Here is a 21,904-nt window from a genome sequence, read left to right on the forward strand (position 1 = left end):
ATGAAAGTATTATATTTTTTTTTATACCATGTCGATCTTTTTCTCTAATTTCAATTGAGCCGTTGTTACCATTTATCCCATAAGTTATACTTAGCATTCAATAAAATAATAATTAACATCCATTACAGATCACTTCCCTCTGTTGGTTGAGTTGGAAATGTCGCCGACTGCCAACTCGAACTCCAACGGACTCATCGGGCGCAGGTAGCACGCGCCGCGCCGCGCTCGGCGACACCACTAGCCCGCCAGCCACCAGCCACGCAGCCACGTAGCCACGGCCACGTAGCCACGACCACGTAGCCACCAGCCACCAGCCACCAGCCATCCAGGCAGCGACCGCGCGACACAACCTTTCATAAAGAGAACAGTGTTGCTAGTTTTGAAATAGGAACTTTAATGATTTGACATTTCTCAGTTATGTGCCTGAATAAATGTTTGTAGGAGAAGGGTTAATGATCTTAAGTTGTTTATGGTACATTTGAAGTGTGACCTTTTTCATCTGCAAAAGTAATGAGTTTATGACTTTGTATTTTAGCACCTGATTCTTGGGTCAACACGTTTTTGAAAAAAAATTGACGTATGAGCTTCAGGTTTTTCGCCATTCTTCTACAGATATTGTATTGGCAGTTATTGGCGATTTATCAACAAAAGTGTCTCCATAATAGTATGACGCCATCTGCTAAGAATAGTCAGTCATATAGCTGCAGAAGTTTGTCTACTCTGCATTGAAATAAATTAAAAAATATTTTTCAAAGCGCTAGGAATTTAAACGTGGTTTTTGATAAGTAGTAAATGGTAATTTAAATAATATCTATGCCTAATGAAAATTAGAACATCTTAATAACTGCTACTTTATCAAAATCGCTTCAATTCTAGCGTATGGAAATATTTACCGACCAAATAGTAACACCCGATTTCGGGAACTGTTAACACCAAAAGTTTGCGAATGTGTCATCTTCATATCTATGTTATTTAGAACAAAGTGCATGACTTTGAGTAATTGGTCGAAATTTCGCAAAATTAGCTTTCAACTATATTATCTATTGTTAATTCCTGTTTCAAGCCGTTATAACGCGGTTTAATTTCAAACCTACAACACCAAAATATCAATGTTCAGTCTAAAAATAATCTTTACAAATATCAGTAACTAGCTTATGAATCGTTTATGTACAAATAACTTAGTCTTAAGTACTTACTTAAAATCATCTCATAGTGTACTCAGCGTTGTTTTTGTTATGTCGCACGGTTGACACGGTACGTCTCCCGATCCGACGTTACTTTAATAGTTAGTCTTTTCAAATCGAAGACTGCCACTCTATTTATTATAAACGACATTTTTGCTACTAATAAGTCCCAAAAATGTCGCTTAACACAAACAGAATGGAAGCCTTCGAAGTGTATTTTGTATACCGTTGCAGATGATACCGAACGTCGTTTTCTCTTCACTGGACTATTTACTACGTGTAGTTACTCGTTAGTTCACCTAGCACTTGAAACTGTCTCGAAATTTTGTTTTTTGCTCAATATCTAGACGTTAAAATAACCCTCTGTAGACAGCTTCAGAAGTTGATTAGTTAAAGCAAATTAGATTTTACTATAGTTAAATGAACGAAATATTTTAGAGAAAATATATATTATAATCGATCGTCTCTGTTCAATACCGCTGAATATCGTGCTTTAGAGGTGTCGGGACATGATATATTTTTATATATTATCTTGTAGGCAATATGGACACTGCCAACGTATGATATACCTCGGAGAGTACAAAGCGGAGGGATGTGCGCGAGTGTACAGTATTGTGGACAGTGTACCTCGTGATGTACGCTTGTGTACAGCACTATGTACAGTGTTCGTCGTACTGTACACACTCGTGCAGCCACAGCGGCGCGTTGTTGCAACTAGTTAAAGCCTTTACGTTTCAGTGAACAGATAACGGACCCTAGATTAGTATTATATTAGTTAGATGCATGGAAATTTAAACACGAACGCCTTTCACGTTTTTCGGAATGATCGTGACATAGTTTAGTGCGTGACGAATGACAGTGCAATTGTTTATAACGAAATCTGAATAATAAAATTATATAATTGTAATTATGAATATTAATTCAGTAAAATATGAATGAACTAAAATGAGACCTACGCTTATTGTGTCAATAAAATTGTATGGAAGAATAGTAAAGATAAATATTTTTTCAGTCGATTACGACAGCAATTTTACGCTTAGTTTTTCGATGTATTATACTATACAGTTGAGGAATACAATATAACTCATTAATGTTGTCTCAAGAAAAATAAAAGACCTAAGTAGTAGAGGGCGCCACTTTAGATGTGTCTCAATTTATATCTGCATATTCAATGTATCTGGCGTCGACAAGGTTTTTTATTTTTCACGTATTATGTACCACAGGATTATAATATCATGTTCGAAGTTAAAAAAAAAAATAAAACATTTTTTGTGTGAATGTTTTAAACGTCCATTTACCAATTAGTAAAAATTCCTCCACTGTATATTATTTAGATAATATTTTTGGGATGATAATGCAATGTTCGTGTCTGTGTTGTGGTGTGGGTGGGAGGGAACATTCCCTCTCGCCCTCACTTGTACTGTGAGGATCAGTGAGACTAGAGTTCTGTGTAGGCACGCTTTGTATTTAACTATATCGTGTTGTTTAGACGTTACTGTGCGTTTCCGCGAGCGATAATGACTATGGAATGCTCTAGAAAGTTCTATGCACCGCTTCTTAATTTAAACTTTCGAAGTTCGTTACTGGTGTCTACGCGTACGCAAGGCACTAAATGGCTGACTTCAGTAAAGTTATTTGAAGCTGAGCAGCTTTCACTTTAACAATAGAGCATTCCATGATGTAGTTATTCCGTGTTCGCTCGTCTCGGCGTGTGACGAGCGAAGTCGCAGCACCGTACGTGTGACGTCACACAACGCGACATCGTTAGTACTTCCAGGGCCGGGTTGTAACATAGCTATCATAAATCTTTAATAATCTAATAGAATATTTGAATTATTTTTGATACTTAATTATCTATTATAAAGTTTTATATAGACCATTGTTAATCTAACACTGCCTACGAAGAACATCACTGGTGTGCAATAAATTTTAGAATATCTTAAGTGATGTGATATAGTGTTGTTTCATAAATATATTACCTGACACGTGAGTCTCTGTGTCGGACAAACAACTTGTTGTTTCAGGCTTCCATCCGAGTACCTGCTGGAGTATGTACACATAGTGATGTTTAGGTTCATTCTATTTTATTTGAATAGGTCTCTGCGTGTCCAATGCAGTCCTTTACAAGAAGTTTGGTGTAAAACTGAAGCAATCGAAGCAATAGTAATTAATAATAGTAGCATTGAATATAAAGACATTGTTGAGTCGGTGATGTCTGCTGAGTGCCTTTAGTAGTGAGGTGCTGAGCGTTGTGTCCACAGCAACAGTTGCATTCGTTTACTTAGCTAGGATCGTGTTCCCCTCTCTTAGCAAGAGTCCACTTGTCCGTTTGTAGGCCGCATTGTTTGACTCCAGTACTACGTAAACTTCTTGCGCGAAGGCTGTCTCACTGATTCGTGAGTGTTATTAAGTGGTTTAGGCATTAGATGGCATTTCTATCGGTATTGTAGACTCGATGACGTTCGGTTCGGTTGGCGCGGTGCAGTCGCGTGGCGTCGAACAAAAGTAGAGCGGCGGCCGCTAGGTCGGAGTTAGGTTTTAATTGTGACAATTGTAGCAACAAACTACTCAGCGAGACTTGTATACCCTCCCTCTATCTTCCTTCCCCGTAAGTTTATTAACGTCTGTCTGCGTATGTAAGTGGAGAGTTGTGTAGCTTAGTGTAAGTCTTGAGTTTTATACGAATGGTCTCCTTCGCGGATCCGTCGCCGGACGCCCCCCTCCTAGCTGTAAGTAGGTTATGTTATGTGATCGAGACCCTCCCCTACATGTTCGGATTACGTATCATTGTTACTATTCACAAAATAACTATCGTTAGTCAGTAAGGCGTTTCATTTGGTTCTGTCGAAACAATTCAGTATTCACGTCGTCTCACGAGAGGGCCGATCAAAAATTGCGAAACGATGTTAGATGCATTTTATTTTTAGTTTTAGTAAGTTTTTTTAATTGATGTTCCGGAGGCGTCCGACGGTGGCCCGCTCCACTCTAGTAATAGCGGGTATAGCATACTGGCGTAGTACAAATGTTAGTGTGAGTGTCGATGTTAGCGCGGCCGCGTCGCGCCGCTCGGCTCGCTCGTCAGGCGGCGGCGCGGCGGCGGCGGCCCGGCTCGGTGTCGGCTCGTCAGCCGCTTGCGGTCCAGCTCTTGCGCAATGTTCTCGTTGTGAAGCGTTAGTTGTTTCATCGGAATAAGTAGTGATATTTACAAAAAAATAAATCACCTATATTATAAACAAAACTATTTGGACCACTGCATAGTTGTATCTACGCTTATTTTTTGTCATCTCCATTGGAATTATTTGTATCGAATAATTAATTGATTTTGAATATTTTTATTCAGTATATTATATTATTATGACTATTATGTATATCAACGACAGGTGCTGTTGTATTTAATTTTTAATGTTACTAATGTGATTGTGATAGGGATACGTCTCTCTTGTAATCTATCTGATGTATTGTGAAGAAAAATTAAGCCAAATCATAAAAAGGGTATATTGAATTATTACTTTTAGGATAAATGGAGTTAAAATGAAGTTTTATACGAATCAAATTTTACTACTGACGCTGTATAATTTTTCTAAGTACAGTAGATTTAAAATCATATCATGATGATCTTGTTCTAGTACTCGTGTAAATTAATGTAGGTTTAAGACTGTTGAGTGACGCGTTGGAACTGGTTCGCGGCGTCAGAGCACAAACTATCACCAGTCGTTACCTAAGTCTAGCGTATATTAATATCTATTTACATTGCCGCGGAACGGTCTCAACGCACATTATCCAATTTGCCTTCATCGCACGTAACAATTTCAAATGTTAAATTTAAGTTAACATGAGTATTCGAAACGATCTAATGTTTTCTCTTTAAAAATATCCACAAATAGATTTTTAAAATAGTAGTGAGTATTTTTGCATTTACAGTGTTGATATCTTATGAAGCATAATAACTAGGACTACGTACAGTCGACCTCGGAACAATAGCAATACAATAGGACAACAATTATCTGCTAAGATTTGGCTTTACATGATTCTGTATTCTGAGTTATACTTACGCGACAACCATTACTCCATTCGTACAGTCGTGCAGAGCTACGCGGTTGCACATTATTTATTAATTAGTATTGATTGAACAACATGTTTGTAAGGGTGTCCAGCTATACATAGAATGCATATTTCTAAGTTTGTTGAACGGTTACAGAATTGTTCTACTCCATACCAATTTAGAAATATGCAACATTGTGCGCCTGAACACGCTCACAGACACGTATGTAAGTTTTAGTCTGTTACATAAGTTTCACAGTATTGAATGAAACCAAGAGAACACAACCACGATGCGTAAGTATCGCTTATGAATAATCTAGAGCTTTATTGCAACAAGTTTATCTTATTTGTAGAACATATATGATCTCTTTATTTTTAATAGAATTTTGATGGACATTTTTACTTAATAGTTGTAGCAGTGTGTAGCGTTGAAATAGGAATTTATATCGCACATTACATTTGTTATATTCCACTGTAAGTATATTTATTAATTTACAAAAACTGATGCCATCCAAAATTGTGACAAGCACTTTTTGTTCGTGTCGTTGAAACCTCTCCGCGCTTAATCATTATAGAATCTTTTTAATTACATATTACAATATCGTGCTATTGATAATTCCTTTTGGAATCATTTTTTTTATTTGTACATATTTGTATCATATCCTGACTGTCTCTTAGTGTAAATATTCAAACGTTATGTTTGTACAATCCTGTTAGTTCTTCAACGGGAGGCTTCAACGATGCTACTAAGTTTTGGATAGTGATTCGAATTAACCACGAGAAGCCTTCATGTTGTGTGTATATTTAATTTGTAAATATGTAATTTCGATAACAATTAATGCTAAACAACGAGCGAGCCGTCGCATATTGTCAGCCGTTTGGACTTCTGCGCACACTGAACCCGACAGACACAGCTACGGAACACTTAGCTTCACTTAGTTATGTGAACGCACATTCATGACAGACATTCCACAGGCACCGAATTAGCTCAATATGAAAGACTGTTCGAGACTTATAAAAAAAAGAATATCATGATAATTAAAAATATTTTCTGAAGCACCTTAACGAGTTTACAAAATGTGTTTTATGGTGATTTAATGATAAGATCGCAATGTTTAACTCACTAGTATGTAAGGACAAATGCTTTACGACTCTGTGATAGACAATACAAATTTACCTGAGAGACACCATAGGCATTTATGAGAAATTTAGACGAATCGTCATATGGAAATGGAATGTAACATGTACTCTCAGATTTAGAAACGGACACCGCTTGCCTTTGTGAACATCTTTAGGACCACACTGACATTGAACTGAATAACGTTGGATAAGTGAAACACGAATACTTTGACTCTTGATACTCTTCAAACATCACATACACTTGACTCACAGGAACAATCGGTGTTTGTTTCGACTATAAGTGTAATAAAAGATCTATAAAAGTACAAAGCGTATGTGCAGAAGTTCGGTCGCGGCTCGATACTGTGTTCGAGCGGTAAAGTGCGTACGTATGTGTGTGTGCTTGTATGTGCCGGCTGCGGCAGTTGTTAGTGTGTGCGGCCGCGCGGCCCGCGTCTCGCTGTTCTGTTTGTTGATACATTATGTATATTTGAAGGAATCAAAAATTATAAGATGAATTTTATCCACCCGAGTTTTATTTCACGTTTATTTTACCCCCCAATTTAAATAGAAGTGGCTGACGGAGAAAGAATTTTCAAAAATATTGCAATAAACCCATTTAGCAAGTCACCTGGCCATGAAAATAAATTCAATCAATTTTTATATACACATTTTTATTATTCCTAACATTATATTACACTACAAATAAAACAACTAAATTAAATATACTTGAACACAACATCTTTGAAACTGTCTACAGTCTGCAACTCAAGGGTCACAGGGCACTGGATCCAGTTAGACAGTAGCTCTTCAGTGTAACCAAGGAGGAAGTACATTTTGGTGGGGGACACGGCACGTCTGATGATTGCTGCGACCCTGATGTGGTTGAACTGACGCTTGATTATGACCTGGAAACCAGAAAAAAAATACAATGGAATGCCTACCTGTAATATTGTATAGAAAATTTATATGGATTATTATGAAAAGAAGTAGAATGAGGAACCTGCCTTCCTAATAACTTGCATAATTGCTGAATAAGTTTTTGATAGAAATGAAGACAATATGGGCAGTAATTCTAATCTTGAGTATGGGTCTTAAGAAACATTTTACTAAAAAGTTCTATTAATTATTACACACTTAAGTTTTGAAGATTCTAAAATTCACAGCTTGTGTGCCATGCATGGTATTCTTACCTCACTACAAACAAGTCCATGCCATGTGCCAGTCATAAACCTTCGGATGAATTCATCTTCCAATGCTGTTTCAGATCGTCTGAGACCATCCTTTAAACTTGCTGAAAAACGGAATTCATGTGTTAATACCAGTCAATGTTTAAATATGTACAAAAATTCATAATTTCTCATTTTGTTCTTACAATTGATGGAACATTTTTTTTCAGTCGTTAGCATAGTTATTGAAACATATGTGGCATTCTGCTATTTTTTCTTTGAAATAAACGTTTTTATCCTTTTCTGTCATTCAATAATGAATCATTTTGTCTGCAAATGATTAAACTATAGACCAAAATCACCAAAATAGCAGACCAATCGCAAACCAATCGAATGTCGTTGGAATACGATTGGTCTTATATTAGTAGCAGAATGCCCGATATGGTTAAAACTGCTATTACGATCATATTGCGATTCGATTTCTATTCGATTTTGACATTATTAACTTAGGAGAATCTGGCCCCTGTTTAGTAACTAGCCCTAAGACGACCTACTGACCGAGAAGTATATGCTAAACGCAACTTACAGGTATTCCAAGAGTTCCATGATTTGCGATGAGCGATGTAATGAGGAGGGTTCGCCATTTCGTACGTGAGTGGCCGGTCCCGTTTCTTCGTGATCCTGTACTTTCCTGACACCACGCGACATAGCGGGGCAGAAGTGTGAATTTGTGATGGTGAACATTTTGCTATTATTCCACTACTACCGAAGCTCGACTGTAAACATAAAAAAAATACAATAAAACAAATCAATCTATATGAAGTTATAAATGTTCAATAAAAAGTAAAATCTATTTACTTGAGCAATTCGAATCATAGACGTATTCATATTTATTTTTATGATTACTTTTTGTAGTGAAACAGTGTTATTCCATTGGATAAATAAGAAATTGTGTTTGAGGTTAGATTATGGGAAAATCGTGATACTGACACTGTCACTTTGACATTTGTGCGTTTTGTTATTAGCGTTTTAGTTCTTACGACAAAGCAAATTATAAGAGCGACTATTTAAACATGAATTTATGAAATTATTTAATAATGAACAAGGCCTGGCTATGTGATAAAATTGTTTTAATCAATGCTCGTTGATGTTTCGAAAACAAAGAGTGTTTTATTTGACTGCTTACTTTCAAACATAAGATCAAAATTACCATAGTTTTATGTTTATAACAAGTGCATTATTTGAATTATTTTCATCACCCAATAAAAATATAATTAATTTTCATACCTCATCAATTATAATTACATGATGTTTATCGACCATGTTGTACTTGAATAATGGTTATTTGAATTCATCAGCAATCAAAATTAAAATGCTTTTGCACAGAGATATCAACATTTTAGTGCGGTTCTATTCAGTTTTTGTGATTTCACTTTTATTGGCCCGCTACAGTAATGGTAAAACTTTTTTTTATTTTTTAGTACAATAAGGGATACTTAATAATGAGATGATGGCTGAAATTAAGATATGGAAGGGAAAAGTTATGATAGTTACGTAAGAAACTAGAATTCTCTATTTTGGCACAATCGTAAACAACCTTTTGCTTTGTCCTATGATTATGCTGATATACCTACGAAGTATTCGAAGTAAGAATCTGAACGAAATTAGCATCGCTCATTTCCTACTCCATTGAGTGATATGAGTGCCATTGCACTCATATCCAGCATCCCTGTATTGAATACCTCTGCTAATTACTGCTACTTATTAAAAAATGCGACATCTTGAAGTAGGTAGGTTAGATTTGACTATTTTTGCCAGTTTTTATCAGAATTCAAATGTTGAATAACTTTATGAAATTACTGATACCTACAGGTAATTTAAGATTTCATATTTTTAAGTAACAGCAATTGTTATTGATATCCAATAAAGCAAAGAAATAGAGCGGGCTTCATAAATGGTTCTATATTTAGGTATATGTAAACAGAGTAAGAGGTTTTGGGTTATAGGAGGGTCAAAAGAGGCACCAAGTGGTTCGTGTACCTAATATTAAACTCAGCGCTGGCTAGCCAGCTCCTTTGCTTAACGCTGCAGCGTGTCAAGATGTATTATTATAATTAATGTTGTGTTCTTACTTCAGCTAAAGATACGCCCACCAATAGCTCTATTAAAAGTATGATTGTTCAGGAAATTATGAAAAAAGTGTCTAACATAACATTGACTGCTTTGGCTAAAGCAGATCCTGAAAAGAAAGAAACAGTTTTACACCAAATAGAACAAAAATTAAGGAAATCTGCGAGAAATATGGGATCTGGTGCAAATAAATATGTGAAATTTATCATGAATGAATTTGAATCTAAGGCTTCCGAAGCTCCGAAAGCACCGAAACGTATTCCAGATGTCATACGGAAAAGCATTAACGTTAGAATGGATGAGAAACCTAAGGCATCCGTTGTTATTGACAGTTCATTAAAAAAAGAAATCATTGCTGATATAGCAAAAAAAATTCAAACTCTCGCTAAAATACATATGAAAGACGCTAAAACAGCTATAAGTAAGAAAAAAGTTATAGAAAAAATTAAAAATAGAATCATGAATGCAGCTCAGAGTAAACACGCACAGCTTCACCAGAAACATGATGAACTTAAAGCTTACAGTAGTCTCATAGCACAAGGAGTCGAACTATCCATGCAAAAACTGTTAGCGCAAGACAGTGGTAGAAGTGGTAGACGCATGGACAGCCAAGAAGATTTAAAACAACCTTCAGAAGAATTAGGCACTGAAGACAGTAAGCAGAAAAACAATACGGATCTGGAAAATGAAATATTAAAAAAAACCATGGTCGCCATAAATATCGAAGAAATCAATAAATTTAAGAACCTCATATCTGAATCCTTCAATGAAACTTCCATCGATCCGCGCTGTGATGAAATTTTGGAAGATACATGTCTTAGCATACAAGCATTTCATAGAATACCTTGTGGTCAAGGAAAAAGTATACCTATCGAGAATCTTTGTAACGGTGTTGTTGATTGCAAGGACAATGTCGATGAAGTTAACTGTACTCGTCAAGGTAAATGCTATCTTAATTATCACAATTTCTTATACAACCAATAAACAAAAGTATATAACGGCTTGTCTGACTCTATCTATGTTCACATCACACACTTTCCTTCGAATTTTCCTAGTTTAGTCGTTTAGATTTTACGATTTTAGAAGTTTAACATGTCACAAAAATTACAGCAATGGAAAAAGTAAAGAAAGCTACCACAGTAATGTCAGAAATAGCTTCATCTCCTCATCGTCAATGTTTCCCATCAACGGACGGTGGCTTATTTGCAGCACAAAATCAAATTTTACGGGACGTATTACAGAATCAGATGGAGTTCTTAGAGAAACATCTTAATGTGACCTTACAGGAAACACGAAAAAATCCAACAGATGATATTTTTATTAAAAAGGCTGTGACAGATGTAGGTACGATATTGAGTACGCTATCATACGCTCTTGATGGATCCATTTGTGCACATCGCGTCGACCCCGATAATCCAGATGACACTGCCGCTCGTAAGTATAATGTTATAGAACTAGACGAACTAGAAGAAGAACCCACGGCACCCAATTGGTCACCGAAGTCGTGCACTTGTAAAGGACAGTTTTGCAAAGACCCTTCTTGTGAAGATCCCTGTAAACGTATTTGCTGGCAGAGGTACAGCTTGAACCACTGGTCATGTCAAGCTACCAATAGCGCCACTAGCGTCTCCTTAGATGTCATCTGTGATGGCAAACTGGACTGTTTCGATCAATCTGATGAAAGTTATTGTGCAACAGGTACGAACATGTTCATTTATCTTAGTTCTTTGGCTTAAATAAGGCTTGTTTACATTAGCTGCCGGAATATTATTTGTTTCAGATGCCAACGGCTTGAAATTTGAAGCTTTGAAAAAATACAGCACTTTACTAGATCTACTGACACTAAAATCTAAATCATACGAATTCGTCAAAAGCCGAAATAAACTGGTTGCAATGCATGCTTTAGTTCGTCAGCTACAGAAACATACTATTAAGACAAATGTTAACAGAGAAGTTGTAAAGACTCTTAGAGATGAAGCTTTTACGATGCTTGTCTCGATATACGATGATGTGTTAGAAGCTGGTAATTTAGGAGGATTAGAAGATTACTATATAATTTTAATGTCTATCAGCGAATTATTGGTGGATGCCCTAAAACGTTCTAATATTGGAAATGAAATTCTGATACCCGCGGATGGGTGTTACTGTAGAGACGGACTTTGTGCTCTACGCAGGTGTAGCAAGAATTGTGTTCAAGCTTGTTTAGCGGAACCTTCACTAACCCAGTATTCATGTGGCTATAAAAACATATCTGTCCCAATTGATGCTATTTGCAATGGAAAAGAGAACTGTCCGAATGGACGAGATGAAAAGGATTGTAAAAAAGGTGAGCTATGATGAGCAATGGAAAACTAGAACAAATTGTTATGCATTAAGTACATTACGAAATTGTTTTGCAGACGTTTGTCGAGGACATCACCTGGTCGTACTGCGTCATAACATACAACATGTAGGAGTGAAACACAGGTCGTCAGTTTTGGGCGAAGTTCTGGACTCATGGAAAGAAAAGGTAAACTGAGCAATACGAGCTTATTAATTTGGCCATTATGTTCAAACCATAATTTTACTACAGATGTTCCGTGGGAACTACTTTGCGCACCTGGATAAAAATCCTATAAACTTCCTCTACACATACCTACCAATTAATTCAAATCGGTCCTCAGATTAGCGCATTCAAACAAAAAATCAAACTCGTCTTAAAATATTTGTACCAGCTTTAAATTAGGTAGGTTAATCAGTAGCTTCAATTTCTAGGTGTCAGCGGCACTGTTCGTCGCTGAAGCTACTCAGAGGCCGAATCGTACTTCAATGGTTGAAATTATGAGGCGTGTCCTCCACGACCTGGTGATGGCATTCGCATCAATGGAAGACTCCAGAAAAGCTCATTCCGAGGTCGCACTCAAAGAATTCATAGCTATAGCAAATATAGTGATGCAGACGTTGAAAACTTGTGTATATTAAACTTTGTTTATGATTTAAATGTGCATTTTCCTGATCCAGCATTTACAGGACGATAACCCAAACTTATATCAACCTTATCATTAGACTGGTTCTTTTAAGAGTTTTTCTATAATAAATTAAATATCGGACAAGTCATAAGAAACCTATGTTTAATAGGAAAATCACAAGGAAACCTCGACATCAATTAATTCTATCCTTTCCTGAAAGTCATTCCTAATTAGATACTAATATTGCCAGAGAAATTTGTTACTCAGTAACTGAATCACAATTTCTTTTTAAATCAACGTGTCGATTTGTTATCAAAGTGCAGGACCACCTCGTTATCAGCGCGTAGCCCTAATGAGTCACATTTGTATTAAAATACCAGCAAACTGCGAAGACGAGGCAGTCACTTGTGAACGAGAGCACTGAAAACATGGCAGGTGAGTTTACGAGATAACACGTGATAAGATATCTAACAATGATAACAATACTTGCTAGAATGTACTGTTCTTTAGTAATTTTACGCTTATTTTACGCAATTTCTATCTTATAATTTTAAGCAAGGTGTTTTTCGTCATGTGACTGAAAGCGAGCGAAAAAAATTTTATTGAACGTCTCCAAAATTTGTGATAATTGTTTTTCTTGCAATTAATCTTGTCTTTGACGATTTTAAAAATAATCAAAATATGTTAAACAAGTCCTGCCATTTGAAATGTTATATTGATAATTTTGGAGGCGTTTCACAATTTGCATTACCTAATTAGGTTTCTGAATTTGAACAGATGGCTTTAGTGAACTCGATAGCACTTGAAACCTTGCTTGTAAATTGAAAAAGAGAGAAATTGTGTTCATGTTTTCCTAAGATTTGATAATTACATGGTGTTAATGCTCAATATTAATACCAATGTGTATAAAGAGAAGATTCTGGAAGATAATATTTCAAGTGCGCCAACGCTGTTTCGATTGTCATGTAAATAACTCACGCGCAGTGTTACAGTAGGTAATATTTCAAAGTAAACAATGCAGCTACAAACTGAATTGTACACTTAAGATGAGTCTGCAGTGCTTTATGAAACATAAATCTATTTACTCATAAATCACATTTATAAATCTATTAATTTTAAATACGTGGCAATAAAGGTGTTCTTAGTACTCATCTTATCAGAACATTGTGTATTAAAAATGATATTTATTGATTGTCTTGTCATTGGAGATAAGAATTTAAATATATCTAGCTAAAATTATGGGCCTGTAGCCAATCAAAAACCGGTAAAACATTACAAAACAATGAAGATACCCGTATCTGAAAATGTGCTTCTACCGCGTTAGGTACAGTTACTGCGTTTTTCATATTGGGTCACGTGAAAAAAACAACATAACATGTGCCTTTTTACAAATTTAAACTAATTAAAGACGTATTTTTTGAAGGGTTTTAATTCTTATGTTATTAGAATTGAAAGGCCAGTTTGGAATGCCACAAGGAACGATAGTAGGCCTTATAATATTTTTTAAACAAATAAGGAAAAATGTTTATCTTCGATAATAAATGTTACGCCTTAAAGCAATTTATAGCTAAAACTGATTAACACTGCGATTACTCACGGTAGATAAATACGTTTATAAAAGGATATATCGAACACTAATACAATACCTGTATCTAATCTTAAGAACACGGTATTTTTCAACGATAAACAATAAAGTGTAATGTTTGTAGGTACTTCGAGATCGAATATTGTCGTTTTCACACTTTATATTATTTATAGTTATAGTAAATAAACGGCAAATATTTTAGGCAACTTTTAAATAAAATCTACAAACATAAAACAGTCTTGGCTAGGAGGAAAACCCGTCAAAGATTTTTTTTATGTCATATACGTAATACATAATTATTTATTAATGAGAGGTAGCTTCATAGCTGACAGTACATTACGTAAAATCGTCGTATCAAACATATCTATAGAACTGATACAGGTGTTTACAAAACGTAAGAAGCTAGGTCGGCCGTTCCAAAGAGTGGGTCCTATGGAGAAGAACAGGCATAAAATAGTATCTCCATGGCTCCATAGTATTATCCATAGCAAACATTGAACACAGAGCCCCTCTAAAATTAGATACTCTCATCATATTTGCACAGCTTATCATAGTGTCAAAAAATAATACATAATTATTTTGATTCATCATTACAAACCTATTATCGACCACACATTAACAAATTAATTTTCCGATTAATTATGATAGCAATGCGGTCAAATATCATCAGTTTTGATAATATTTACATTAGCATGAGCTAATGCATCAATATGAATCAGAAAACCATCAACAAAATACGTGGCAAATTGGCAAACAGTAGTTTAAGCCGTTATAATTGTGTGATTAGCTTATAATAACTGTACTTTGCTTTCCCTAATTTGAGAATGAACCAATGCATCATTGTGCAGATCGTACGCCGTATTATGGTTGGGGCGCCCCACCACCCCATGGCTATCCTCCACCGCACGGTCACCCTCACCCCATGTACCCGGGTCAACCCGGGGTAGTGTTCTACCCCGTGCACCCCGCGTACTTCTACCCCTACCCTGGTGGGCAAATGCCTCCGCCCCCCGATGGCGGCGAAGTCACTGTGGTCGATAACTCAGAGCCTGAATTGCCCGGAGAAACTGTCGAGTTGCCGTGGAGTAAGTCTGGATTGGGTTCCCGGAGTTAGCACCTTCTGCCATGTCGTTAGGAGTACTATTTCAATCAATAAATCCGGTATATCACATTTAGAACAGAAATTCCATCGTACCATTAATCACATTAATCTAATCCGGGACACTTTAGTTTTATTGATAAAGGCAACTGATATAATAATTTCGCAATGTCTCATTGGAAACGGATACTATGAAAGATTGTATTGATAAGCGTACTTGAAAGCTTGTTTATTTTCCTTGTAGAAATTGCTCGCGTTCTCATCAACTGTAGATTCATTGAAGGTGTTAACTCCGACTGCCGCTTGATTGTGTCGTGCGCCATGTGTGGGCCAATCCTCTTTATGGTGACCTTCCAATCCAGACTTACGTCTCACCATGTCAGTGTACGAGTGTCTCATTAGTCTTTGGAATTTGAACTTCTCACCAATATTGAGTTTTGGCCGTAGCTTCTGTGTTGTCAAGATTTCATGATTGGTCATTCGCTATCATACTATGTGTTCTTTTTTCTGGGTGTATTCTATTCAATGAATTTGTTATTCGCTCTCTATCTTGCCATCTTCTACGACTAAATTACATTGTTGCGTTATATCTCCGTTATTCTTCATCATTAGTTCCATATTTTTGGGTTATATTTATGCACTTTCTTTATCAGTCAGTCAAAATACATCTTTTATGTTTATTTTCACAAATCGATAAACTACCTACTGTTTTGTTGAAACTTCACAAAAAAAAAACGGTGCTAAACTCACTTTCACTGACTGGGTTCCTCTCAATCATGCTTGCAGTCATTAAATTAACCTTATCTTCATCTTGCAGGTACATACCGTTGGGTCCCCGCATGCTTGAGCCAGCGCTCCATCCCCCCCGGCGCGCTGCGCGTGGGCACTGATGTGGACGGAGACGAGATCTACGCCGGCAGGGCTCCCCATGAGGGTGACATTCTGCCCGCCAAGGTCATCCCCACCAAGAACGCCTGCTACGTCTGCTGGGGTGGCGAGGAGATCGTCAAGGACCAATTTGAGGTTACTATTTTTTACATCCGGTATAGGATAAGTTTTTGCTCTGGTTAAAATAAATTGGTCCCAAATAGGTGGAACATAAGTGAATCGGTAGTGTAAGCATGGTGTTTGCTTCTGACAGTCTATCTATTCAGACACCTGAAATCAGTCTTAGCTTATGCATGCTGCATGCTGCATGAAGTCTTAGCTCTTAGTTAGGAAATGAATCAATACTCAACAGCAAATATTGACCATCCACATCTCTGTTTCCAGGTGCTAGTCCCCGCGATGTTCTCGTGGCAGTTCTCCACTGGTGGAGAGGTTCCCCCCGGCGCAGTCGCCGCGGGTGTCACCGCTGACGGCGAGAAGTTGTACTACGGAAGAGTCACACACGACGGATGCACCACTCCCGGCAAGGTATGCAAACCTTTGCACCTTTTTTTGGCAAACAAATTGCTATTCACATCGGAAGTGTAATTTATATTGACTTTTTCTCGGTGATAGCGATTTTTTCCATAATAATTACCTCCTAACTAATATATCCCTAAATATTTGCATTTGATGAGTTCTCACATTGCTTTGCCTTATAATTTGGGGATGACAGTTTTAATGGTTTTACTTTTCCTACAACTTCTTACGTTCTATCTCGGCATATTAGGGTCATTGTCATAACCGCGTAAAATTTTGTTACAGACAAAAATCTAAAATTTTAATATAAAGTTGAGAGTTTATTCTTATTTTATAGTAAAGATAATAATTAATTATTTATTAACGTATACTCATAATTACAGATTAAATAAAAATAAACTTTCTACAACACAATTGTTATAGAAAAGTCAGCCTCGGTGGACTGTTACCGCTCACCCTCTTCATACAAATTCGACCATTTATAAAAACCTTCCAAGTAAACTTCACGTTCGAGTATGTTTTCCTAAATTAGACATTTTAATCACTTCAATAACTCAATAATAAACATTATGGCTTAAAAATAAGTCACTTTTAGCGTATAGTATAATGTTATTAAAAGCAACATCTATTTGGTGGACGACATTTATTTTTACAAAATATTTGTGAAAACAATAAAATGTTGTGAACGGAACGTTATTCTCGAACGCGTCCAATGGTCAGCTGATCGAGCGCAGCGCCATTTTGTCGCCGGCCGAACAAGATCGAAGTTATTGCTCCTCGTTAAAAATCGCAAATTGTTTCAAAGTTGAGTGTGTCTTTTCGGTTCCTTGTGGATTTTGGTAAGTAAAACCTAAGTAACTTATTACTTTACTTTATATGTTAGAATTGTAAGTAATTAATCTATTTTCAATTGCAACTTCAACATAACCTCAAAATACTGCTTGGTATGAAACAAATTGCCAGAAAAATCCACTCGGTGGACATCTTTTTGGTGGGTTGTGTGTCCACCAAAAAGACGAATGTCTACCGAATGGATTTTTTTTTGCTTTGTTCGACCGGGTTCTGCATGCGGGCTTTAACAGTAAAACTAGACATTTCACTGCATAATTAAAATATTGTCTTCGGAAAGCGGTTTGATACATACAAATATTTACTAGATACTAGTTTGTTTTTTTGCAATTTGGGTTTCTAAATTGGGTGATTAAGCAGGTCAATAAGCAAACATTTTAATCGCATTTGGATATCATTATCAGGATGAAATCTGATGATTTTTAACATCTGGTGGTTGACTTCAATGTGAGATATTCGTGTTTTGCTTTATCAATAAATCTTTATTTTTGCTTCGCTCAAGCTCGTTCTCTTTTATACACAGGCAATGGTTAGAACTAGAAATAAATTGAGTGAAGAAGAAAAGAAAAAGAAACGACGCGAGCAAAAGAAGTTAAGTATGAGGAGAGCAAGAGAAAAAATGAAGAAAGACCCAGTAGCGTTAGAAGAAAAGCGGAAGAAAGATAGAGAGTACTACTATAGGAAAAAATCGCAAGGGGAAATTAAGACCATAAATGATTTATCAGAGAGACAGCAGAGACAATTAAGAAACAAATGGAGAAAGGATGCAAAATTACGTAGAGACAGACTGAAGTTACTAAGAGAAACGGCACGATTCACAGATGAAACCCCTCCAACAAGTTCAGCTAATTCATTGACATCAAAATCAACTTCCCGGGCTGCAGCAGGCCGGGCTGTAGCTGCGAAAAATAAACGTCGACTTAAATTAGAAAATCTCATGCTAAAATCTAAACTGAAGATTGTAGAAAACAAGCTGTCTAAGTACAAAATGCGCTTAAGTAGATTACAGAACAAGAAGAAAAACAAAGAAAGAAAAAAAATAAAACGAAGGTAGTGAAAGAAGATTTGAGTGACGCAGTTCAAAGATTTTTACTGAGTGACGAATCAAGTCGTACCACAGCTGGAAAAAAAGAAACTATTACCAGATTTAAACAGAAGAAACAGATCCGGTTCCTCAATGATTCTCTTCTCAATCTGCACAAAAAATTTGTGACTCAGATGAATTTACATACGTCGTATAAAACTTTTTGCCGATATAGGCCGTTTTGGGTCTTGAATCCAAAAGTTACAGCACGTGAGACTTGTTTGTGTGCAACACATACCAACATGGAGTTGATAATAAAATCATTAAAAAATGCCCGTATGATCAATGAAAACTCTGCAATGGCAGTGTGTAAATCCATTTGTTGTGAAGACATGAAAGAAAACTGTCTGGAACGAAAATGTTTGATATGTAGACACAAAAAGATAACATTCAATCAATTTACACCAACAGATACAATAAAATATGAGAGATGGGTCACAAAAAAAGTTATGCAAACGATTAAAGGTCACGAAAAACTTTGCCAGAAGACTATCAAAGAAACAGTGAATACGTCCAAAAGACAACTGATGAACCACTTGTTGGACAATATAGAACGTTTCATGAAGCATACTTGCAATATGTTACATCAGTTTCGTGTCATCAAAAATATTAAAATAAATATGTCAGCATGCGAAGGCTTGTTGCATATTGACTTCTCGGAAAATTACAATTGCAAGTATTCTTCAGAAATACAATCGGCCCATTTTGGTGGATCTAAAGACCAGATTTCATTACACACTGGAGTATTCTATTATGCTGACGAAAATACTGAGGAGAAACGCATCGTTACAAAGTCTTTTTGTACGGTTAGCGAATATTTGAATCATAGCCCTACATATATTTGTGCTCACTTAAAACCAATTATTGCAATGATAAAAACATTAGTGCCTAATTTAAAACGTCTCCACGTTTTAAGTGATGGTCCCTCGACGCAATACAAAAATAAGACCATGTTTCATTTGATTGCTGCTTACTTGGGTGAAGAAACACAGGCAAATAATATAATGTGGCACTTTAGCGAGAGTGGGCATGGTAAAGGGGCCCCTGATGGTGTAGGAGGGTGCCTCAAGCGAACGGCTGATAAGCACGTAGCTAAAGGCAACGATGTAAGCAATATCGATGAATTTATTGAATGTGTACATGAGAGCTGTAAAGGAATTGAAGTTATAAAGATAGATGATACTACGGCAAAAGAAATTGAGGTCAAAATTAAAAACTGCACTATCCGGCCTTTTCGTGGCACTATGAAAGTGCATCAAGTGACATGGGACAAAATTGATCCCAAAATGCTCCAGTTTCGAAGGCTGAGCTGTATTACTTGCAATCCTGGTGCGTCGTGTTCTCATTATGATCTAGGTTGTATAAGTCTTGACTTACCACCACAAAACTTACACATTGAAATACCTGCTCTTGCCAGTTCGCGCTCTACGCCAGTTCAGAGTTGTCCTAGCCCCTTATCAAATCTACATAGCCCACTGATGAGTCCAAACTGGACTCCTATAGTTCAACAGTTGTGCCTTTCAATCGACGGGAAAAAAAACTGTAGCTCAATAGTTGATGAGACTGAAAGCAATGATCCTGAAAAATCAACTTCTTCAAAGATCCTGCGTGGACTAAAAAGTCGAAAACGCATTCGGTTTGCCGATGTTTACTCTGACAGTTCGTGCTCACCACCTGTTTCAAGACCTGAAACACCAGCAGAAGTACACCAGACGCGTTCTCAACGTTTTTGGTCATCATCAGAGGAGGATGATATATTCTTTTAGTCCACCAAAAAGACATAATCTTTTCGGTGGACAAGTTGTTTTATTTTATCTTTATTTTGTTTTTGATGACACCAGGTTGTTTTTTTTTTATTTGTGTTTATGAGGAGATTCGATTATTTCCATCGAAAAAGAATTAAATTATTTTGTTTTTTTTTCTTACTTAATTATACATTGCGTACATTTGGTGGACACTCGTGTCTTTTTGGTGGACCTATAAAACTGTTTTTTTCAAATAACTATGTTATTTCTTAATTCTGATCTCAGACAATTATTTAGTATTGTTACAATTGATCTCATTTATTAAATAAATGTACATTTCTTTAAAAATATTAGATTTTTTTATTTTTTGCAAACTGAACCCCCTTATGACAATGACCCATTATCGACTTCCAAAAACAAAATTCCTTCCGTAACTTTCTAGGACACTAAATCATCATACTTTATTTGAATTTCCAGATCCAGTCTAGTCACGGCGTCTGCTACTACCCCTTCGGTGGTGAGGAGAGGAGCTCAGCCGAATACGAAGTTCTCGTCCTCATGTAAACTAACATTAAAACTATTCATACTGTACCTAATATTATAAAAATAATAATCGTTAATTCTATACTAGATACTATGAAATAAAGGCCATCTTTCTACTTGCTCAAAATCAGGCGTTACATTTTCTTATATGTTTAAAAGTACATTATTATTATTATTTGATAACTACGTGGGCAGTTCACATAGACAGAGATCCAATTTGTTTTTTTATAATGAAGTTTTAGAATAAGTCGTTATACGTAGATATGTGACTACAATACGTTTTGTCGTAGACTGCTATACCTAAGTAAATAAAGAGTTTATCGTATATATTTATATTTTTCTTTAATTTCATAACCCTCACATTGTATCTTCGTTCGATGATATCTTACCTCATATATAAATCATGATATAGATATAGCTTGATATTTTATAAATTAAGTACCTAGATTATTTAACTCATCTGGGTCAAAGTCTCACATATCTTCCCTACAATCTTATACCTGCTCTACAGTGCAGTTTTCAAGTGTTTTAAGTATCGAAAACGTAGGTACGTAGGTATCTTATCAATTTAGTGCTTGTGAATCAATATCTACTAAGATAAAAATATTTTTTGAAAACTGTTTCTTTGAAATTTCAATAATAACAGATTTGTAAAAGCATGATGTTTACTCTCTCTCAGTCAGATTATCATTCTTACTTGATAATAATCATAACCCTCTTAAAGACTCATTTGTAACGTTAAAGTAGCCCAACCACCATATGATAATTAAACTTGAGGAAAAGTTATGGTTTTCTAACATATCTATTTATCACGTAGGACACAAAAAAGGTAGCAGTTTTTGTATAACCTTCGATGCCTCTATTTGTACAATAGAAATCAATTCAAATACCTATAAATAAATTCAAATATATGTATAAAATCAACGTAATGTCCACTTATAATTCAATCATATGATTTGCAAGGCAACCCAGTATGAGACTAGATATCTTTAATAACATGA

General features: G+C 36.1%; 4 protein-coding genes across 4 annotated transcripts in view; 3 read left to right on the top strand and 1 right to left on the bottom strand.

Annotated features, from left to right (window-relative positions):
- The window catches only part of Twin (twin), a 133,734-nt gene extending 126,867 nt beyond the window's left edge, over window positions 1–6,867 (top strand). The window contains exon 12 of the mRNA XM_021333434.3: window positions 129–6,867. Within this exon, the coding sequence (XP_021189109.1) occupies window positions 129–208 (80 nt within the window). The 3' untranslated portion in view covers window positions 209–6,867. The remainder of the gene's footprint in view (window positions 1–128) is intronic.
- Window positions 6,868–6,997: 130 nt separating this feature from the next.
- On the bottom strand, window positions 6,998–8,531 carry LOC110375359 (small ribosomal subunit protein uS3m). The gene is made up of 4 exons (XM_021333437.3): window positions 8,372–8,531; window positions 8,100–8,289; window positions 7,538–7,638; window positions 6,998–7,252 (listed from the first exon to the last, which is right to left on the bottom strand). Exons 1-4 carry the CDS (start codon window positions 8,399–8,401, stop codon window positions 7,064–7,066), a joined length of 510 nt encoding a protein of 169 aa, XP_021189112.3. The 5' UTR covers window positions 8,402–8,531; the 3' UTR covers window positions 6,998–7,063.
- A 41-nt stretch (window positions 8,532–8,572) lies between these two features.
- Window positions 8,573–12,725, top strand: LOC110375354 (uncharacterized). The gene is made up of 6 exons (XM_021333433.3): window positions 8,573–8,970; window positions 9,651–10,583; window positions 10,754–11,341; window positions 11,424–11,969; window positions 12,043–12,152; window positions 12,398–12,725. The coding sequence occupies exons 1-6, from the start codon at window positions 8,835–8,837 to the stop codon at window positions 12,602–12,604; spliced, it is 2,520 nt and encodes an 839-aa protein (XP_021189108.3). The 5' UTR covers window positions 8,573–8,834; the 3' UTR covers window positions 12,605–12,725.
- A 150-nt stretch (window positions 12,726–12,875) lies between these two features.
- LOC110375336 (uncharacterized) lies at window positions 12,876–21,236 on the top strand. Its single transcript, XM_021333409.3, has 5 exons — window positions 12,876–13,026; window positions 15,025–15,261; window positions 16,093–16,298; window positions 16,548–16,691; window positions 20,838–21,236. The coding sequence occupies exons 1-5, from the start codon at window positions 13,020–13,022 to the stop codon at window positions 20,922–20,924; spliced, it is 681 nt and encodes a 226-aa protein (XP_021189084.1). The 5' UTR covers window positions 12,876–13,019; the 3' UTR covers window positions 20,925–21,236.
- Window positions 21,237–21,904: the final 668 nt, after the last annotated feature.

Source organism: Helicoverpa armigera, chromosome 14, assembly GCF_030705265.1.
Source record: "Helicoverpa armigera isolate CAAS_96S chromosome 14, ASM3070526v1, whole genome shotgun sequence".
NCBI lineage: Eukaryota > Metazoa > Arthropoda > Insecta > Lepidoptera > Noctuidae > Helicoverpa > Helicoverpa armigera.

Bases quoted from the DNA above. Each gene is read 5' to 3' on its own strand.
- LOC110375354 (XM_021333433.3), top strand. From the start codon at position 8,835: ATGTTGTACTTGAATAATGGTTATTTGAATTCATCAGCAATCAAAATT. The intron at 8,971-9,650 runs GTAAAACTTTTT...TTCTTACTTCAG, and splicing joins ATTGGCCCGCTACAGTAATG to CTAAAGATACGCCCACCAAT. The intron at 12,153-12,397 runs GTAAACTGAGCA...TTCAATTTCTAG, and splicing joins TGGACTCATGGAAAGAAAAG to GTGTCAGCGGCACTGTTCGT.
- LOC110375359 (XM_021333437.3), bottom strand. From the start codon at position 8,401: ATGAATACGTCTATGATTCGAATTGCTCAA. The intron at 8,290-8,371 runs GTAAATAGATTT...TTATGTTTACAG, and splicing joins CTATGATTCGAATTGCTCAA to TCGAGCTTCGGTAGTAGTGG. The intron at 7,639-8,099 runs GTAAGTTGCGTT...TCCGTTTTTCAG, and splicing joins ATGGAACTCTTGGAATACCT to CAAGTTTAAAGGATGGTCTC.
- LOC110375336 (XM_021333409.3), top strand. The intron at 15,262-16,092 runs GTAAGTCTGGAT...TTCATCTTGCAG, and splicing joins AACTGTCGAGTTGCCGTGGA to GTACATACCGTTGGGTCCCC. The intron at 16,299-16,547 runs GTTACTATTTTT...CTCTGTTTCCAG, and splicing joins TCGTCAAGGACCAATTTGAG to GTGCTAGTCCCCGCGATGTT.